This window comes from Gymnogyps californianus, chromosome 6 (genome assembly GCF_018139145.2).
Source record: "Gymnogyps californianus isolate 813 chromosome 6, ASM1813914v2, whole genome shotgun sequence".
NCBI lineage: Eukaryota > Metazoa > Chordata > Aves > Accipitriformes > Cathartidae > Gymnogyps > Gymnogyps californianus.
Genome location: NC_059476.1, coordinates 34,463,225 through 34,485,154, shown reverse-complemented (window position 1 = coordinate 34,485,154; position 21,930 = coordinate 34,463,225). Strand labels below are relative to the sequence as shown.

The following is a 21,930-nucleotide window of genomic DNA, read 5'->3' as shown; positions in this document are numbered from 1 at the left end:
GCATCAATGCATTTTTCTATGTATTTTTTCCACATGTAAGTTAGAATACATGACAAAGTTTACAGTCAAGCCAATTCACTATTATTAACTGAATGCTTTCAAAACACTGAATTCCTAGCTAGCTTGTTTCTTTACAGTCAGTGTAATTAACTGTTGGTGGCTACAGTAGAAAAAAAACTCTGTACATACACATGCATACATAAATATTAGGACTGTGGTCAGGCTAGGCTTGGTACACAACCTTTTCTTATTTTGATTGCTGATTTTAAAATAGTCAGACTCATGCATTGCTAATTCAAATTACATGCATCGACTTATAAATACATACACGGAAGTATTCCTGATTTAACACAACTAACATCTTAACCGAGCAACGCATTTACACTTTTTTGAAATCTAAAATTAATTTTGAATATGAGGATCAAAACATCTAACTTGTATTCTTTAATCAGCCATTTTACGTTAGTAATGCAGTAATGTTGACATGAAGTTGCTTTGAGCAATATAAAACATATGCCACGGTGCATTCATTAAATAACTCTGCATAATGAGTTCCATCTATATAAATGACTTACCTCATTACTTATCACAAGTTCTTCTCTAGGACTGTGGAAGAGGTATTCATACAGTTTATAGTGTTTAAATAAGCTGGAAAACAAGAGAATATAGTACTATTATAGCTGTAAATCTTTGGAAAGGTAACAATATTAAAAATTCTGTTAAACTAAGAGTTACTCTGCAGCATGGTAATACTCCAAATTTTAAAAAGAAACAGTTGTTTAACTTCCGGTACAATATGCAGAATATTTACTTTACAGGACTTACTATCCGATAGCCATAGAAAATACAGTGTGATACTTAAAAATACATCCACTTTGTCCTTATGAAATTGAACTCTGAGAAGAAAAAGTTCTACTCTGAAAAAAAGTAATTCCTGAAACACTTATCACCAGGATACTTATGCCTTTAATATCAGCAATAGTGGACAAGAAGGAAACAAAGCCAAATCAGCTTTCAGATTCTGGGATGGGTTGCTAGTCCGGGGAGCAAGTTTGATCTTGGAACACCAAAACAATAAAGAATGGAAACATTTATTCTCTCAAGGTCATGTTTCAAAATCAGTGTAGTATTTCCTCAAGGAAAAACTAAAAAACTAGATTGACACAGTGGAGTTTTGTGTCTTACAACAAAAGTAACTTTAAGTAGACTTTCTCAATGGCCTAAAATATTTATCTTCCTTAAAACATACATGACTTTCCTTTTCACATGTTTTAAATAATTTTCCTTGTTCCCTTTCCTAATGATCAATGATATGGCATTTGTTTAATCAAAGGTTTGGTTTGTCACAGTCCATCTGTTACAATTACTTGTTCTTTTAAAAGCATGATACAGAACTTCTGGCTTCTGTCATGTCATTTTGACATATGATTTAAAACACAGCTCTGTGATTTCATAGCAAGTCCAGGTTGAAGAACGATTCCAAGAGTTTATCGCACTCCTGCCTGATGCACCCATGAAAGATACAGCAATATTTGCAGGGAACATCTGTAACTGGTTCCTGCGCTTTCCGGCTAAGGACAGGACACAGGTTCTTTTCTTAAGAGAGCCATCAAGTGGGACAGCAATGCCTCTTTGCTTGGCACTTGCAAGGCCACATCTGGAATACTGAGGCCTGCTGTGAGGAGGGCTTTGGACTAGACGGCCTCCAGAAGTCCCTTCCAACTGCAATTTTTCTATGGGTCTATGAAAGTAACTACTACACCCAACACACGCAATTATCTAGCTAATGCTAAAGACACTGCTACTAGCTGCAGGATACCATGATAATGCTATGAAAGCGTGTTTACAATACCAGTGCCTGGCCACACAACCCAGCACAGGCTGCTCTTCGACACGTGGTGCTCCCCAAGGCTCTCAGAGAGCCAGCCCCTGCAGGTGCCACCCTGGCTGGCTGCCCCACGGCACTGAGGCTTTTCTCCCACCCGGCAGCCTCGCATCCCGGCATGGCCGGCAGAAGGGCTCGACCAGCCAGCTGCGTGCAAAGAGAGAGGCTGCTGCGGTGGGACATAGGTGTCTGAAGTACAATCCTGGCTCTGGGAGGTAATGGGGAAGCCAGCTGTGGGAGTCGATGCTCGGTACACACTACCTTAGCTGATTGTCCTTCCCTGAATCACCACTGGTACTTACGTGCTGCCACAGGTCACTGCCACAGTACCAGAGGTTCCACGAAATACTGCAGACCAGAGACGAATTGCTCTAATTTCACCAGTGCTGAAGTGCCAACTAATGTACAGCAATGGTTCTTCCAGCCCACGAAAGCAGCTCGGAATTAGGAAGATAAAATGGCGGCATGGCCTGCCTCTCTTACAAGACAAGAGTACATCTCCCACCAGTTAGTCAAATGCATCTGTGAAACTTTCAAATACATTTTTACCCGAACGGGCACAGACGTTTTTGCACATGTGTACAGATGCATTTCCTAATTTGGTGAGAAGTATTATGGCAGCCTCATTGAACATTTGGCTCTTTAAGTGCCATATAAAAGTTTTATTCTACAGTTACATTTAATTCAGTCATTCAATTACCATTAGTTAAAAAACAAATTTGTTTACCAACCTGCATAAGAAATTTGGCTACCATAAACTAAAAGTTCCCTTCCCCCAAACCCAGAGCACATAGGCAATTAATTGTTACAATATTTGCCATTTCATTTGCAGTACATTTTTACTGCAGTACTTCACCAAAGAATTCCTGCCATGTTTCAATGGAGATATAGGAATTACATTTAAGCAGACTTCAGGACTTAACCTGGAAATGACTCACACCAATTTATGAAAATACATGTGTCCCCTCACATACACACCTATTATTTGGTAAAATTCTAACAGGGATTATTTGAAAAAGACAAAAAATATTTTATGAACATCACAGACACACAAGAAATAAGATATATATCTTTCAAACTGGACTGGCAGAACTTAACATTTCAAACTTTTTTCTTTGATTTACTCCAGTGCCTTGGAAAGGAGCCAGATTTACAGCATCTGAAAATCAGTTCTTCCCCTTCCCCTCTAAATGTGTTATGATATTCTTTATGGACTATGTTACAGGTACAGATAATTTATAATATTCCCAAAAATATAAGTCATTACTTTTGGCATTTCTGAATTTTATTTATTTATTTATTTTTAAACAGAACTCTGTTCAATCTGGTACCCTTAATCCTATATCAAGGAAAGAATTCCTCCATTTAATGCTCTTTAAATCAAATCACGTAAGTTATACATCAGTATTTATTTTGAAACAACAGTTTTCTTTCTTCTATCAGGCATTATATAAAATGCTTTTTTGTTTGTATCTGTTGTGAACAATTAAAAAAATTCCATCCCAATGTTTTTAGCAATCACACAAAAATAATTTTACTCATGCAAGTAAGATTGTTAAGAATAGACCCTCTTATGATGTCATATGAGAATCTGAAGGTGATTAACGATGACATATTTCCCTAGCTCCACTGCTTCCTGAAAGAACATGTCAAGAGCTATGTTGATGTGTGTTTGCCCAAGGAGACAAGATAAAAACATGATAACTGTCACCTTCCACCAAACCTGAAGGTGTCATTATAGTTGCTGCACAGTTTGTGCCAATGTGGTTAAGCATTTGTCCCCATTTCCATTATAAATCCCATGGGTTTATAGCTCATCTGTAAAAATGTGATCTGAACTAAAAAATGTCATACTATCTTGAGTAGAAAAAAAAAGCTACAGGCCTGTTATTTAAAATTAAACAAAAAAAGTGAAGAACAAAAAAAAATTTGAAGTAATACCTTACTTTGAATTGTAATAACACTCAGTCAACCTATTTCTGAGTTCATAAAGTTCAAAATACACCCACATAAGTGTGCTGATTCAGTTCTTACTTAGAAAAAAAATATTCAAATGACTGAAATAATAGATTGTATAAACTGGACACATACGACACATTTCAGTGTATGTGTACATATCCATGACCTTGCAACAGCACATATTTGTAATAAATTGAGCAGTTTGAACACACAATCACATATTTGGTGGCCAAAATACCATTCTGCTGCAAAAGTCTCGTGGCTTGATTGTATTCCCACCCAGTTAACACTTCGGTGGTAGTAGGATGGAGCACCTAATCTCTTGGATGAAATTCTTGCGACTGTGAAGGAATTACTTCATGGACAAGACATCTCTCAATGGATAATTTACACAAGAGCTATAGACATGCTATTTGGAAAGAACATTTGTTCCAAATAAATATACAAAAGGCACAGACAGGAAGGGAGAAGTAAAAAGAGTTGAGTGAGACATCTTAAATGCCAAGTTTCCTTTTAGTTTAGGGCTAGTACTTGGCAGGACATTGGTTTGCCTTGACTACAGAAATTTGAGATTTAAAGAGATGTTCTCATTTCATATGGGAAGAACCTGAAGTTTTTTACATTTTCCTTGAAAAAGAAATAAAAGAAAAAAATCAGAGAGCTGGAGAAAGAGACAAACTTTTGTCCTGGTTTCGGCTGGAATAAAGTTAATTTTCTTCTTAGTAGCTGGTACAGTGCTGTGTTTTGGATTTAGGATGAGAATAATGTTGATAACACTCTGATGTTTTAGTTGTTGCTAAGCAGCGTTTATACTAAGTCAAGGACTGTTCAGCTTTTCATACTGCCCTGCCAGCAGAGGCTGGGGGTGTACAAGAAACTGGGAGGGGACACAGCAACGACAGCTGACCCAAATGAGCCAAAGGGGTATTCCATACCATATTACGCCATGCCCAGTATATAAACTGGGGGAGTTGGTTGGGGGGGCACCGTGGCTCAGGGATTGGCTGGGCATCAGTCAGCGGGTGGTGAGCAATTGTATTGTGCATCACTTGTTTTGTATATTCTATGATTATTATTATTTTCCCTTCCCTTTCTGTCCTATTAAACTGTCTTTATCTCAACCCACGAGTTTTCCTTTTTTTTGTTTTTTTCTGATTCTCTCCCCCATCCCACGGGGGTGGGGGGAGCGAGCGAGTGGCTGCGTGGCGCATAATTGCTGGCTGGGGTTAAACCACCACAGTCCTTTTTGGTGCCCAACATGGGGCACAATGGGTTGAGATAATGACAAATCTGACTGGAATGCGTTAGAACTAATTTTTTATAAGCATTCACTATATTAGTTCAATAGTCATGGGTCACAATGTTGATTTATTCGCTCTCAAAGTCGGTGTGCTTGTTCTTAAAGTTGCGTTATGTAATACCTTACTCGCAGTATATGCTCCCTGTTGTGCTGTTTATCATCTGTGGGAACTGGGCCAGAGTTATCATGTTGTTGTACTTTGTAACACTGGCTTATGATACGATAGAATTGCTGGTCATGAAACTAACCCAGGCAAATTACAATAGCTCTTGAGAATTTTGAATATCCTTGGGATGTTCAGGCCAGCATGTTCCTATTGCTATGTCTCCTGAATGTGTTCCAGGTCTTGTTTAAGGTTAAACAACTGTTTAAGAATTTCACCCAGAAATCTGCCCCGAGGCTGGATAATCATGGGTGGCATGGCATGTGGGAGAATATGGGCAGGTATCTAGAGAACTTCTCACCTCCAGTGGTTTGGAACTTCACTCCTGAACAACTACAGGACCCTGATGAAGTGATAAAACATTTGAAAGGAAAATGCTGTGGCTATTCCAAAGAAGCACAACTTACCACACTGTGCTGGGCCCTGGCCAGTATCTACCAAACACTGCTTGATATTATGCAGCACCCTCAGGGGGAAGGGAGGGAAAACAGACCAACAGGCACTGCAGCTACTCCAACCCCCACGACAGGCACTGCGGTTACTCCAACCCCGGTGACAGGCACTGTGGCTGAACCAGAGAACCAACCCGTGCCAGTATCAGTTGTCCCTACACAGAAGAAGAAATACACAAAAAACTGAGTTTGCTTAGTGAGGGATGAAGGTGAACCAGGGTCATCACAAGAACAGGAGGAAGAGGCAGAACCAGACATAATCACCTGATCCCCATCCCTGAGTGAGCTGCAACATATGCGAAAAGATTTCAGCCATCATCCAGGCAAGCACATTATCACCTGGCTGCTCTGATGCTAGGATAACGGGGCAAGTAGCTTGGAATTAGACGGTAGGGAAGCCAAGCAGCTGGGATCCCTGTCTAGGGAAGGGGGCATTGACAAGGCGATTGGAAAAAAGACACAAGCCCTCAGCCTCTGGAAGCGACTTCTGGCAGGCGTGAGGGAAAGGTATCCCTTCAAGGAAGATGTTGTATATCATCCAGGCAAGTGGACCACCATGGAGAGAGGTATCCGGTACTTGAGGGAATTAGCTATGTGGGAGATGGTTTATTATGACCCAGACAATGCGCAGTTACCCACAGATCCAGATGAAGTCCAATGCACACGACCCATGTTGCAGAAGTTTGTACAGAGCGCACCACCGTCGCATGCCAACGCATTGGCAGTAATGGACTGGAAAGACAAAGAGGAAACAACAGTGGATGAACTGGCTGGCCGACTCGGGCAATACGAAGAAACTCTCTCTTCCTCGCTTGCCGTGGCTGTGGAGAAATTGCCAGACATACTAGCTGAGAAACTGTCCCAAGAATTCCAACAATTCAAAAAGGATATGTCCTACTCCCCACCTGTACGGGCCCATACCTCAGCTATTAGGAGTAAGCGTTCCTCTGCTCAAGAGAGAGGAGATAGAAGGTACACACCACAGGGTGCCCTGTGGTTTTACCTGCGTGACCACGGAGAGGACGTGAGGAAGTGGGGTGGAAAACCTACCTTCACCCTAGAGGCACGGGTGCATAGTTTGCAAGGGAATACAATCACAAAAGGGGATTCTTCCTGGAAAAATGCTGCTCCAGTTTCCAGCAGGCAGTTCCCCAGGCAGAGCAGAAGGGCTGATCTCACTCGTGATCCTCTTGAAGGGACTTGTGATTCATGTTTACAAAAAGTGAGTAACGAATACTCTGACCAGGATTAGAGGGGCCCTGCCTCCAGCCAGGTGGAGGAAAGGGACAACTGGGTTTGTTGGACTGCATAGATTCGATGGCCTGGCACGTCAGACCCACAGGAGTGTAAGGCTCTAGTGGACACCGGTGCACAATGTACCCTAATGCCATCAAGCTATAAAGGGGCAAAACCCATCTGTATTTCTGGAGTGACAGGGGGATCCCAACAGCTAACTGTATTGGAAGCTATAGCATGTCTAACGGGAATGAGTGGGAAAAGCACCCCATTGTGATGGGCCCAGAGGCCCCATGCATCCTTGGCATAGACTACCTCAGCAGAGGGTATTTCAAGGACCCAAAAGGGTACCGGTGGGCCTTTGGTATAGCTGCCTTGGAGACGGAAGACATTGAACAGCTGTCCACCTTGCCCAGTCTCTTGGAAGAGCCTTCATTTGTGGGGTTGCTGAGGGCTGAAGAACAACAGGCACCAATCACTACCACAACAGTGCACTGGCAGCAATATCACACGAACCGAGACTCCCTGATTCCCATCCATAAGCTGATTCATCGACTGGAGAGCCGAGAAGTGATCAGCAAGACTCGCTCACCCTTTAACAGCCCCATATGGCCAGTGCAAAAGTCTAATGGAGAGAGACTAACAGTAGACTATCGTGGCCTGAATGAAGTCACACTGCTGCTGAGTGCTGCCATACCGGACATGCTAGAACTTCAATACGAACTGGAGTCAAAGGCAGCCAAGTGGTACACCACAACTGATATTGCTAATGCGTTTTTCTCAATCCCTTTGGCAGCAGAGTGCTGGCCACAGTTTGCTTTCTCTTGGAGGGGCGTCCAGTACACCTGGAATCAACTGCCTCAGGGGTAGAAACACGGTCCCACCGTTTGCCATGAACTAATCCAGACTGCACTGGAAAAGGGTGAAGCTCTGGAACACCTGCAATACATTGATGACATCATCGTATGGGGCAACACAGCAGAAGTTTTTGAGAAAGGGAAGAAAATAATCCAAATCCTTCTGAAGGCCTGTTTTGCCATAAAACGAAGTAAGGTCAAGGACCTTGCACAGGAGATCCAGTTTTTAGGAATAAAATGGCAAGATGGACGTCGTCACATCCCAATGGATGTGATCAACAAAATAGCAGCTATATCTCCACTGACTAGCAAAAAGGAAACACAAGCTTTCTTAGGCATTGTGGGTTTTTGGAGAATGCGTATTCCAAATTATAGTCTGATTGTAAGCCCTCTCTATCAAGTGACCTGGAAGAAGAACGATTTTAAATGGGGCCCTGAGCAACAAGACGCCTTTGAACAAATTAAACAGGAGATCGTTCATGCAGTAGCCCTCAGGCCAGTCTGGGCAGGACAAGATGTTAAAAATGTGCTCTACACCGCAGCTGGGGAGAATGGCCCTACGTGGAGTCTCTGGCAGAAAGCACCAGGAGAGACCTGAGGCCGACCCCTAGGGTTTTGGACTCAGAGATACAGAAGATCCGAGGCCCGCTATACTCCAACTGAAAAAGAGATATTGGCAGCATATGAAGGAGTTCAAGCTGCCTTGGAAGTGGCTGGTACTGAAGCACAGCTCCTGTTAGCACCTTGACTGCCGGTGCTGGGCTGGATGTCCAAGAGGAGGGCCTCTCCTACACATCATGCAACTGCTGCCACGTGGAGTAAGTGGGTTGCACTGATCACACAATGAACTCAAATAGGAAACCCCAGTTGCCCAGGAATTTTAGAAGTGATCACGGACTGGCCAGAAGGCAAAGATTTGGAAATATCACCAGAGAAGGAGGTGACGCGTGCTGAAGAGGCCCCCCTGTATAACAAACTGCCAGAAAATGAGAAGCAATATGCCCTGTTCACTGATGGGTCCAGTCACATTGTGGGAAAGCATCAGAGGTGGAAGGCTGCTGTATGGAGTCCTATATGACAAGTCACAGAAAGGGCTGAAGGATAAGGTGAATTGAGCCAGTTTGCAGAGGTGAAAGCCATCCAGATAGCTTTAGACATTGCTGATCAAGAAAAAAGGTCAGTGCTCTGTCTCTATACTGACTCATGGATGGTGGCAGACGCCCTGTAGGGGTGGCTGCAGCAATGGAAGCAGAGCAACTGGCAACACAGAGGTAAACCCATCTGGGCTGCTGCACTGTAGCAAGATATTGCGTCCCGGCTAGAGAAGCTGGTTGTAAAAGTATGTCACGTAGATACCCACATACCCAAGACTTGGGCCACTGAAGAACATCAAAACAACCAGCAGGTGGATCAGGCTGCTAAGATTGAAGTAGCTCAGGTGGATCTGGACTGGTAACATAAGAGTGAATTATTTATGGCTCGGTGGGCCCATGACACCTCAGGCCATCAAGGAAGAGATGCAACATATAGATGGGCTCATGATCAAGGGGTGGACTTGACCTTGGACACTATCGCACAGTTATCCATGAATGTGAAACATGCTGCAATCAAGCAAGCCAAGCGGTTAAAGGCCAATGGCTGAAATATAAACATGGGGAGGCCTGGCAGATTGATTATATCACACTCCCACAAAACCGCCAAGGCAAGCGCCATGTGCTTACAGTGGTGGAAGCAACCACTGGATGGCTGGAAATATATCCCATGCCACCGCCTGGAACATTATCCCGGGCCTTGAGAAGCACGTCTTACGGCGACACGGTACCCCAAAAAGAACTGAGTCAGACAACGGGACTCATTTCCAGAACAACGTCATAGACACCTGGACCAAAGAGCACGGCATTGAGTGGGTATATCACATGCCCTATCATGCACCAACCTCCAGGAAAATCAAACTATACAATGGGTTGTTAAAGACTACACTGAGAGCAATGGGGGGTGGAACCTTCAACATTGGGACACAGATTTAGCAAAAGCCACCTGGTTAGTTAACACCAGGGGATCTACCAATCAAGCTAGCCTTGCCCAGTCAAAACTTTTAAATACCGTAGAAGCAGATAAAGTCCCTGTAGTGCACATAAAGAATATGCTAGGGAGGACAGTCTGGGTCACTTCTGCCTCAGGCAAAGGTAAACCCATTCGTGGGATTGCTTTCGCTCAAGGACCTGGGTGCACTTGGTGGGTGATGTGGAAAGATGGGGAAGTCCGATGTGTGCCTCAAGGGGATTTGATTTTAGGTGAGAATAGCCAATGAATTAAATTGTATGATGTTAATTGCTATATAACTCTGCCATTGTATGTCATCACTACTATGGTTGTTATATGCTATATCAATGGTATTACAGCAAGAATCACCCAGATTAATGAAGAATGAACTTTGATAAAACCAAGCGAAACGCAGTAGTGATGGAACCAGAACTGACTTCAGCATGCAACAATCCAACACTACACAGCCTCCTCATCATGCTGCGCCCAATGTCACCTATCCGCCACACCACACTGAAGCCCCATCCTGCTCTGCCGACTGAGTGGACTTTGCACCATCCCTCCTGCCCAGACAGACTGTTATGACAGATGGAGCCCACAGTCACGGACCGAAAGAACTCAATGGACATTTTAAAGGCCCATAGACTAAGGGAATGATATCTGTGTGTATATGTATCAAAAGACAGGAAAAGTGGTGATGATTAATTGAAAATGTATTGTAAAGTGTGGGACTTGGACGTGATGTAGATGGTATAGAATAAGGGGTGGATATTGTCCTGGTTTTGGCTGGAATAAAGTTAATTTTCTTCTTAGTAGCTGGTACAGTGCTGTGTTTTGGATTTAGGATGAGAATAATGTTGATAACACTCTGATGTTTTAGTTGTTGCTAAGCAGCGTTTATACTAAGTCAAGGACTGTTCAGCTTTTCATACTGCCCTGCCAGCAGAGGCTGGGGGTGTACAAGAAACTGGGAGGGGACACAGCAATAACAGCTGACCCAAATGAGCCAAAGGGGTATTCCATACCATATTACGCCATGCCCAGTATATAAACTGGGGGAGTTGGTCGGGGGGCACTGCAGCTTGGAGATTGGCTGGGCATCAGTCAGTGGGTAGTGAGCAATTGTATTGTGCATCACTTGTTTTGTATATTCTATGATTATTATTATTATTATTTTCCCTTCCCTTTCTGTCCTATTAAACTGTCTTTATCTCAACCCACGAGTTTTCCTTTTTTTTTGTTTTTTTCTGATTCTCTCCCTCATCCCACTGGGGTGGGGGGAGCGAGCAAGTGGCTGCGTGGCGCATAATCGCCGGCTGGGGTTAAACCATGACAACTTTATAGCCCAATTGTAAAAGAAATTGCCTGTGATGGGTTTAAATCCCCAGTCTGAATCTGAGTACCCTAAACTGGAAGGCTATCAGCCATCCTAGTATTTTTGTCTGTCTTCAAGAGGAAATACTTTTCTGCATCCAGGAAAACACTCTAAAAACACCTCTTTGACGTGTTAAACTTTTCCTAGCAAAAGAACAGTCAGAAAATTCCCAACAATTCTATGTATGGGTCAGTCATGACCTTACTCACTTTTTATGCCCATCTGCCACAAAATCTCTCCCTCTAATCACCATTCAGGTCAGAAAACAGGCTGAAGGGCTACAGATGTAGTACAGTATATGAGCATATATTACAATAGTACCTTTCCCTTTTCCATCTCCTTCACCCCGACATTCATGGGTGATACAACAGCTTGAGAACCATTCTGTCCATCATGTACTGTAAACAGTGGTATATGAGCATAGCCACTGTCTTAACCATGGCATTTCAGTGGAGAAAGGTCTGTATACATTACTGTATAGTTAAGACTTTATATCAAGAGGTGTGATTGGGTGCTATCAGACCCTTAATTTTTTTCTCAGATAAATAACTGAATTACTGCTGTTTGTATCTCTTTCTGTGTCTCTGTTTAAAAGCTGAGACCTGTCACAAAACCTTTTCATGTAGATATTGAACTTTTGCTAACTTTGAAATGCAACATTTTTATGACTCATATATGACCGTAGCCTTAATTCTGTAAAGTACATAACTTTAAACCACTTAAGAAGTACACTACAGCTGTCAAGGCCAGACAAATACTCAAACTTATAGACAAGATCTAGGATTTTGTTCAGCTGGAATCTAAAAGTAGAATGTTTTAAAAGCAAACCAAGAATATTCTCTATACACCACTCTCCCCTTTTCCTTTTATCACCCAAAACAAAACCCAGAAGGAAGCTTTTCAGCATAATCTTACATTTTGATAAACTTCCAGTCTAAATTTATTTCCTAGGCTTTGACATCTGAGGCCAGATCTTTACTGCTACTTGGATATTCTCTCTCCTTTTTAACGTTTTAAAGTTTGGTGTGTGCAGTACGTTGGCACAGTATGAACATATCCAATTAAATAATTTTAACTTATTTTATCAGCTGATTTCCCACTGCGTTAAATTATTCAAATAAGAAATAATGGATCCTGTGGAAATAAATACCTGATATTCAAGTAATCAATGACTGCTTTGGCTTGCTCAATGCTGAAGCAATTCAAGTCACCACTTCTTTCTGAATCAGTTTCTCCTATTCCAGCCATTGCTCTTCCAAGTTCTTTTAAATTATCTCCTAAGGTCATATGTTTGTCTGCAAAGGAATCCCGAAAAACAAAAACTAAATATAAACATAACAGGGTGGGGTGGGTTTTTTTGGCCCATTTTAATTACAAGACTTCTTGAAGTTTAAGAAGTTATGAGCCATGTAGAAACTTAAAAAGCAACAGCAGTCAAACATTTTTGTCTGTTGCCATTATTCTTATCAATAAAATGTGCATTAAAATTCCATCACAAAATCACCAATCCACCTTCATAACGTAAGGATCAGAATAATGGGTGTTCAAGATACTACAGCTTGGCCTCTTACTTATGCAGAGATAACCACAGGCAGAAGAGTATGCAAATTTGAGATGCATAGTATGTTTATCTTTAAAATAAATTTACTACTGGTTATGTATTATAAAAGATTGTTCTTCCGACCGTGCCCCTTGCAACATAAACCATTAATACAGGAACAGATATTTAAAAGGGTAATAAAATTTTTTTTTTAAAGTGCTTACAGCCATAATTGATTAAACATGAATATGCAAAATACTCTGCATGTATCATCAAACTTGGAGACATTTTTGCACCCCCCCAAAATAGATAATTACTTTAAATTTTTACCCTGGAAATCAAAATCAAATGCCAAAACAGCTTTGAATTAAAATTTAAATTCTTTTTGTTAACTGTCTTGACAAGAGGAAAATCTGAAATATATCAGTGTTTGCTGAAACTTTAAAAAGAAAGGATTCATCTTTCTGATTTGTGTACAGTGTGTGCCATCACTAGAATCATGGTGGAGTTTAAAAAAAAAGTTTCAAACACAACTTACTTGTTCTTTTTAAGTCTAAAAAATCTAGAGTAGAAAATGGGGAAATATCCACTAGTGGTGAAATAGATTTATTTTCCTTATTGTTTTAATTCTCTACTGATCCGCTCCTTGGTTCTTTGTATAGAAAACAAATTAAAAAACTTACAAGATTCTGGTCTTTATAGTTTTGCCCTTTAGTGGTACAGCAATCAAAATGCTGAAAATTTCGCCTCAGCTTTCAGTAACAGAGGCAACACAATATAAATAACTGTAATGGAATAAACAAGAAAGAAGTACAGAGAATGTGGAGGAAATAGAAGCCATGGGAAATGAGAAAGAGTAATAGAACCAGGAACATCACAGTTAGTAGGGAAGTGAAGCCACATAACAAGATCCTGAGAAGTCACAACTCCCAGGCCCAGGTCTGTCGCCACCTAGTCCAGATTTTCTCTTTCCTCTGCACACCTGATTTTCAGCCCCAACTACCTCTCTCAGGAAGGCTCTCACAGTACTTCTGTGAGGTAAGGAGCACTTTACCCTCAATGTATAGAAGATGAATCAAATCATGTAAGTAATTCGTTCTGGCTCCCAATCAACCAAAGCCTCCAGTTTCCAAACCTCAGTTTTTCTCTCTCCTTTACCAGCCTTAAATGAGTTTCCACTACCCTCCTTCTCTAAATCCATTCTTCCTGCTCCATGCTATTCTTGCTATTATGGTCAAATCAGCTTAATTCTCCAGGCTGCGTGGGTCCAGTATAGGGAAGGGAAAGCAAATGGTCATTAATAGAGAAGACATTAGCATTTTGCTCTTAGTTGAAATGTTTGGTCTTGGAACTTGCACCAGCTGAGAACAGTAATTACAAGGAAATTCATCTCAGCCCTGGGCTACAGTATACTTTATAAGATAGATTATTCAGGGAACTTAGCTGTGAAGAAAATATAAGAAGTCTCCTGTAAGCATTTACAAACGGCATTCTCTTTCCCTAAAAGGCATGTATCTTAGCCAAATCCAAATGGATTTTCACAGGACAGCAAAAAGCAAATTCACAACACTTGCTTGCCAAACCTTATGTCTTTACTTCAAAGCGCAGGGGTATTAAGAGCTGTTAAAAAAAAAAAAAAAAAAGGCACAAAATAATACTTTTTTTTGCACAGCCTCCGTCTGCAAGCCCATTGAACTGTTTTAGTTGTAATTTTATATATAAAAATTAATCAGAGGCAGACACTGCCATGGAAAATTTCAGCTTAAAGAGTTAAAGTTTGGCAAAGCTTTATGCAACTAAGATCGCATTCCTGAAAAACGTCAGTCAGCTTTAACAATCGGTTGTGCTACCAGCCTGTCTAGTACACATGCATTACATACAGTCTCATAAAACTAATTTCTGACATGTTTCCATTCTTCTCCATTGTTATATTAATATAGTTAGCATATGTTAAGATACTTTCTCATTGGAGACAGGAAGGACAACTGGAATTCCAATGATCATAAAGCACGTACGTATTCTGTCAAAATTCCAAGTCAGAAAGGCCCTTGAATTAAATTACAATGAAAGACTATAATAACTATTATGAGCTTGATTTTAAATATTCATCTTCTCTTTGAATGGAACTGCTGAGTCCTTTCGCTCTTCCTCTGGGATGGACTTTTCTCAACATAATCACCTTCAAAGTGGATGTTAAGTAAGCATTGCGATCTCTGAAAAATGGGTTTTAGAGGATACTGCTACCATTTTTTCTGGCTATTTTGTTCCCACTAGACCCAAGCTACATGCTTTGTTGCAAATTTCCTTGTAGCCACAGGAGCCACAGTCCTTTCATTGTCATTTTTCATCTTCAGCAGCGATGCCAGTTTACTTCCCTCACCAGTCTTTAGTTAACTGATACATTTTGTGCCAGAAGTGCAGCATTTGCCATATAGAAAGCTGCCTGAGTGTTGACCTCCAAGGATAAAATAAATGTAATTCACCTGCTGTAATGCTACAAGATGTACTGAATATCTCAAACAGCAGAGAAATGTGCCCAAGGCTACAGTGAGTCAGTCACTGAGACAGCTGGAATTGGAATTTAGGAGCTCCTTGCTCTCACTCTATTGTAATTATTATTTATTTTACCATAGCAAAGATGAGGTCTCTTCAGGACCTGGCCCTTTTGTACCGCATACTGTAGAAAGAATGAGGGATATTCTGCTAAAAAGACTACAGTTCTCTCTATCGGAAGTTTAACATCTGCCAATAAGAATTATTTTCAGGTACAAGGTAGAACATGCCAACATTCAAGAAGAAAATAAATCATTTTACAATTACTTGTAATTAAATATCGCTTTATTAAAATGACTGGAAAACATTCTTGCCTTCTACTTCAGATATTTATTTTACAATTTTTAATTATACTTACCACTGAGGTTCTCCAACAGGAAATTTAATAGATCCATGAATCCTGAGAGCTGTATAAGACTGAAGTTCATTTCTTTAGCCCACCAAAACCCTGCAGTATAATAATCTAGCAAAATAGCTTCTTTCAAAGATGTCTTTAATTGTTTAAAATTCAGAAATTCTTCCAGCTTTCTAGAAGAAATTGCAGAGTAAAATAATGAAATTAAAAAATAAATTACAGATTCCAAAGCTTTACTTTGTCTGCTTGTAATTATATCTATAATATTTACTATTATTATATTAAATATATATGCATATATCTTCCCGGAACTTAGCTACATCAATTTCTAGATATGAATGTTTATGATTAGAAGACGTATCAACTGAAAAAAGTAAACAAACACCTACAGGTTTCAACAGACACTTTAAAAATGTTACGACATGATTAATGAAATAACAAAAATAAGAGCATTACAAAACCCAAAGAGAAATACACTGAAAATCCCAGAGAAAATCAGTGTTTGTTCAGGAAGGGGTTTGTAGGATGAAAAGGAACAATTAGTCTCCACTTTTCACTACCACTCTTTCACTCTGATTGAGATAGTTTTACAGTACTAAAAAGACCTTGCTTCCCTTTGAAGATTATTTTTCATGTAGCCACTGATGAAAAACTACATTTGAAAATTAATGTAAATAATACAAAATTACTGAAAGTACCTTAAATATTTACAAGTTCAAATTCCACTTTCATAACGGTCAAGACACTTAAGAAGAGCCTCATCCTATTTTACTGGCACACTGTGGAAATTTTTCCACTTACTTTAACTTGAAAAATTAATGAAAAAATACACTCCCTTGTAGGAGACCATGCTGTTGCTGACACATTTATGTCTACTCTATCCAAACATAGAATTAGTAATGTCTTTCATAATAATTGTGTGCATTTTTCCACATGAAGAGAGGGGATCAGGGCTAGGACTTCAGTTTGCAGTTCTTCCAGTCTAACTTCAGCCATGTCTCAGGTAGTTAAGTTTTACATTAAAGGAATCCCTGGCTTCTGAACTATACCTGATGATACAGGTGCCAGTTGTGATCACAGTTTCTAGTCCCCTGTAACAGAGCAAAGTCTTTCCCTCCCGCCCCCCCCCGCTTCTCATTCCTTCCCAAGAAGGGCATTAATCTCAGACCTACCGATAGGCAACCATTAGTTTTTCAGGCTTTTCACCAAGCCAATAGAGATGATACACTGTCAAATAAGATGAGTTTCTTTTTTTTAATTAAAGCCTCAATAGCTAACAAAGTAAAGCATATAATCCAATCAGTTTTGTTTAAAACATGTATTCCTTTGTTCTGCATGACAAATTTGTACGGCTGCACACATGCAAGTCGGTTAAAAACACTTAACTATGTACTGAAATAGAAGTGGAACGTGGCCAGCTGAACTTTCCAAGGTTTGAAACAGTCCATATCCTCTTTTTCTGAAGCTTCTGCCAACTCTGTGTTTTCATAATCAGAGCTTCTCAGGGATTTAGATTTTCTCTGATGCTGCTAACAATGCCAATACTCATATTTTCAATATTCTGTAAGGCATGTCACTGACAACAGTATCTATAAATGATTGGGAAATGATGGGGCATTTAGATTTCCTAGTTACCCTGATTGCTATTTCTTCCTTCACGGAAGGTGCTCAAGTCCTACGGAGATGGACAGCAGTATAAAACTCCAAGATAGATGGGAACACAGGACATCAAAATTCTCGTACTGAATCAGATCTATTCTGATTTCCTAACCTTAGCTGTGGCCTTCAACCTGCTCTTGTGTATAGACATGATGCACTGTGGTAAACTAACAAAATTTCAATGCTGCTGCTAAACTACTCAGAGTGCATAAAATACCCTATAACTATCCTCTTTTCAGTCAGATGCAGTATATACTTTACGTTCCACTTGTACAGTATACATATAAAAATACATGTGATCAGCTGAGACTAAGAAGAAACGTACGATCTTTCAGTGCTTTTCTTTTTAATCTTAATGAGAAAGTTTCACAATAAATTGCGTCATTAAGCACATTTTAGTCTCCAGTGAGTTGTATGCTTCAGTATCCTCTAAAATAAGAGGCCTATTGTGCAAGAGAAAACAGTAAATGAAAGAACATTTTTTTTTATTTTTGATGGGAACAAATTTTCTTTCCAATTTTCTTAAAAAAAAAAAAAATCCCAGAAAGAACTTTTATTTTTCCTCAGAACAGTGTCAAATAGGAGGAACAGAATAGAGATTAAAATATTATTACTGAAATTTATTAAATGGTTTATCTATTCAGAGGGACAAAGTTGGATTTTTTATTTCCCCACCCCCACGAGCTAGTCCAGCGGACAGCCCTTTGGCTTTCAATTCACTAAGAATTTGCTAGTGGACACAAATGCTCTTAAATAATTCGGGCACTTCTGAAAAATCCCATCCTTAAAATATAAGTCTAGAGTCTCAGGTTGAACTCCCGGCCTCCTAAATTTAGCTGCTATTAAGCACTAATAACAAGGGAGAGTGTTGCTACAGGAAAGACAAGATGGGCTGACGTCAGAAGTCTTTGGCTGCCTCCTATTTCCCCAGTGCACCATAATGGCTACCTACTAATACCTTCTTAAGCTTTCCATCCCTTTCTGAACTTTTAAAACCTTTCTGATTTTTCAATAACTCATGTTACAGTACAGAATCTTAAATGTTTTAAGTGAGACTTATAAAAAAAGCTCAATATTGGCCTGTTCTTATTTACACCTTAGTATTTAATTTACAGCATATTTAATACTATGGTAAACTCAGAAACCACATCAATGTGAAATATCAGTGGGAAAAAAAAGGAGTCAAAGAAAAATCAAGGGATATAGGAAATACAGTAAAACAAAGTGGATCTGAGATCAACAGTATTTCTTCGTCTCTTTCATGAATCATATTAAATATCAATGATTTAACCAAACAATTAAAGACTAATGATGTAACCATCACAAAAGAAATCTAACAAATAGTCTATAATTTTTATTTCATTATAATATGGGTTCTAGCATTGTTATCATTGCCACTTACTTTTGAACTCCTTCTGCATTTTGTTCTGACAAAGCAGTAATTTGGGAAAGAGAAAGAAACATCCGATTAATAATCTTCTTTCCAACTATGGCATCCTGATCTTGCTCTTCTTCCTATACACACAAATGTATATAGGAATATAATTTTAAAAGGTTTATTTTATTATGTCAGTAACTTATCTAAATAACATTTTTATTTTGAGGAAGTATGCAAGGGATTAATTCAACAAATGCCAAACATGTAACACAGCTATAATTATATGGCAGCAACACAATACCCTAACACATTTTCACTAGAGAAAAGCTAGGCAGATACATGGAAAACAGTATTTTTATCTTAAATTCATGTGGGAACATAGTGACATATCATGTGCAGCACAAGATTAAATTAACTTGCAAGTAAAAACAATAGAAATGTAAAGGTGCAAAAAAATCCATTACTTTAGATTTGACCAACATGATACTAGATTGCACGGTAATTAAATTTTAAAATCAGTTTCTGCTTAAGATATTATGAGTATATATACACATTACCATGCTATTTGCTCTCCACCCTGTACTTGATTGCATTTTCAAATTTACTGTCTACACTGACTCCTTCCCTAACCAAAAAAAAGTCCAAGATGTTTGCTGCAACACAATCATACACATACAAGGATGGGACACTACTGTTTCAGGGATGGTCAGTGTATTTGTAATACAGAAGGCAGTTACTTACAGGAGATACAAGGATGTACATGTTACAGGGGATAACAAACTGAGCATGAACCAACGATGCAGTGGTCTTTCTTACAAAAAATAGGAACATTTGATGATAGTTAATTTAGTGTGTGTCACTGACCAAAAACATTCGACCAGACACTTCAGTAAGAAACCTATGAAATAAAGAAAACAGTAAACCCCCCTGTTTTACAATGGAATATGTAGGCAACAAAGTGAGGTGTCAAAGCACATTGTAAAATGTGAGATAAGGCAGACTCTTTACAGAGGTGCATGGCATGGCAACAAGGGATAATGATCATAGAATAGAATATTTCAGTTGGAAGGGACCTACAATACATTAGCATGGGACAGCATAAGGAAAAATATTTCACTATTAATCATAGAATCATATCACAGAATGGTTTGGGTTGGAAGGGATCTTAAAGATCACCTAGTTCCAACCACCCTGCCATAAGCAGGGACACCTTCCACTAGACCAGGTTGCTCAAAGCCCCATCCAGCCTGGCCTCGAACGCTTCCAGGGATGGGGCACCCGCAGCCTCTCTGGGCAACCTGTTCCAGTGCCTCACCACCCTCACAGTGAAGAACTTCTTCCCTACATCCAATCTAAATCGACCCTCTTGCAGTTTAAAGCCATTACCCCTTGGCCTCTCACCATGTGCCCTTGTAAAAAGTCCCTCTCGGGCTTTCGTGTAGGCCCCCTTTAGGTACTGGAAGGCTGCTGTAAGGTCTCCCCGGAGCCTTCTCTTCTCCAGGCTGAACAACCCCAACTCTCTCAGCCTGTCCTCATAGGAGAGGTGCTCCAGCCCTCTCATCATCTTGGTGGCCCTCCTCTGGACTCATTCCAACAGGTCCATGTCCTTCTTATGTTGGGGGCCCCAGAGCTGAATGCAGTGCTCCAGGTGGGGTGTCACGAGAGCAGAGTAGAAAGGGAGAATCACCTCCCTCGACCTGCTGGTCATGCTTCTTTTGATGCGGCCCAGGATACGGTGATAATTAAGTATTAGAATAGGTTACCCAGAAAGGTGCAAGAATCTCCATCCTTGCAGGTTTTCAAGACGAAACCGGACAAAGCCCCAGTCTGCATTCAGTGCTGGCCCACCTCTGAGCAGGCAGCTGAACCAGTTCATGTCCCAAAGATCCCTTCCAGCCTCATAACTGTGAGTCTAATTGGCCTGACCTGCTTCTGCACCAGGACACAAAAACCTGATGATAGTTTACTCATAGCAGGTACACCTCTACATCTGTGGGACTTGGGCTTTACAGAAGTGCAGCAAGGCAAAGCTTGCAAAATAATGTTTCTAGCTCTCCTAGAGAGAGAGAAGTGGAAGATTTCCTAACATGAGCTGATATTTGAGCCTGAACAGCATTGCTCTGGGCTAATAATCAACTAACTCTAGCACTGGTCAAGGAGAGCCCCCAAATAAAGCTACACTGCTCCCCCTGCTGCTGCCAAACTGCAAGATATACTTAAAACTCTGGGACTAGCTGAACATTCAAGACTGACGAAACAAGACTGAGAGCAACAAAGAACATTTAGTGGACAGACTATTTTTTTTCCTCTAATTAAGTACTAGATTATTTTCACATGTACTTTAATATGAAAAATTATTGTTCCCAACTGTAAAGAAGTTCGTCTCAGATACAATGTCTCATCAGAACAACAGGAAACAAAGGCTTCCTTCACATAGAAACATGACATTAGTTTGCTTTTGTTTTACCAGCAATAATTCATGCAGTATAAAAAGAAGTATTCCTACAGTCAGGAATGTTGATATAATTGAAGCTGCATGCCCTAGCTAGGAAAAAAAACCAAACAGACTGAATAGCTCAACATGCTAATATTATACAATTATTGAAAGATATTTTTGAATAATTAGGAAAGATATGAATGCTTTCTTGAAGTGATCAGTGGTGTTAGAAACCTGTTGAACAAGAGATTGTTTAGAAGCAGCGAGAGCTGAAGTAAAAGAATAACTGATATTGATGTTTTGGAAACTGAATTAATACCCATTCATCTCTTTCTCTCAGGATTTTCAATACATAGGATACTTTACTATGTATTTTTGCACCATTATATAAATGGCGTATTACTGGTCAGTCAGTCAACACCTTACTGACCATACTTCTTAATAAGGCAAAATGTTAAAATTTTACAGGTATCACCCCAGATGGACTTTATCAGTATAGCATGAGGAATTTAGCACTGTATCAGAAAGAAAAGCATAAGAAAGTTCAAGGCACAGTGGTTTTGCTCTCATCAAGATATCTTCCAGCTTCTCCTCTGTAATAGAGGCCAGGTGTGAGTAAGAACAAAGACCCTCCCATAACACTCTCAACTACCTGCACGACACTCTTCCGCCATTCTAGATCACAGCAGTAGCCCTGTAAATAGAGGGGCATCAAAAGTCTTTTTTTTCCTCCCACTG

The 21,930-nt window shown here is 40.1% G+C and overlaps 1 protein-coding gene across 1 annotated transcript in view; it reads right to left on the bottom strand.

Moving 5' to 3' along the window:
- CABCOCO1 (ciliary associated calcium binding coiled-coil 1) overlaps positions 1-21,930 on the bottom strand; it is a 61,926-nt gene that overhangs the window by 35,429 nt on the left and 4,567 nt on the right. The window contains exons 2-5 of the mRNA XM_050899153.1: positions 18,780-18,892; positions 15,722-15,891; positions 12,421-12,565; positions 576-648 (exon numbers count right to left, since the gene is read on the bottom strand). Of these exons, the coding sequence (XP_050755110.1) occupies positions 576-648; positions 12,421-12,565; positions 15,722-15,891; positions 18,780-18,892 (501 nt within the window). The remainder of the gene's footprint in view (positions 1-575; positions 649-12,420; positions 12,566-15,721; positions 15,892-18,779; positions 18,893-21,930) is intronic.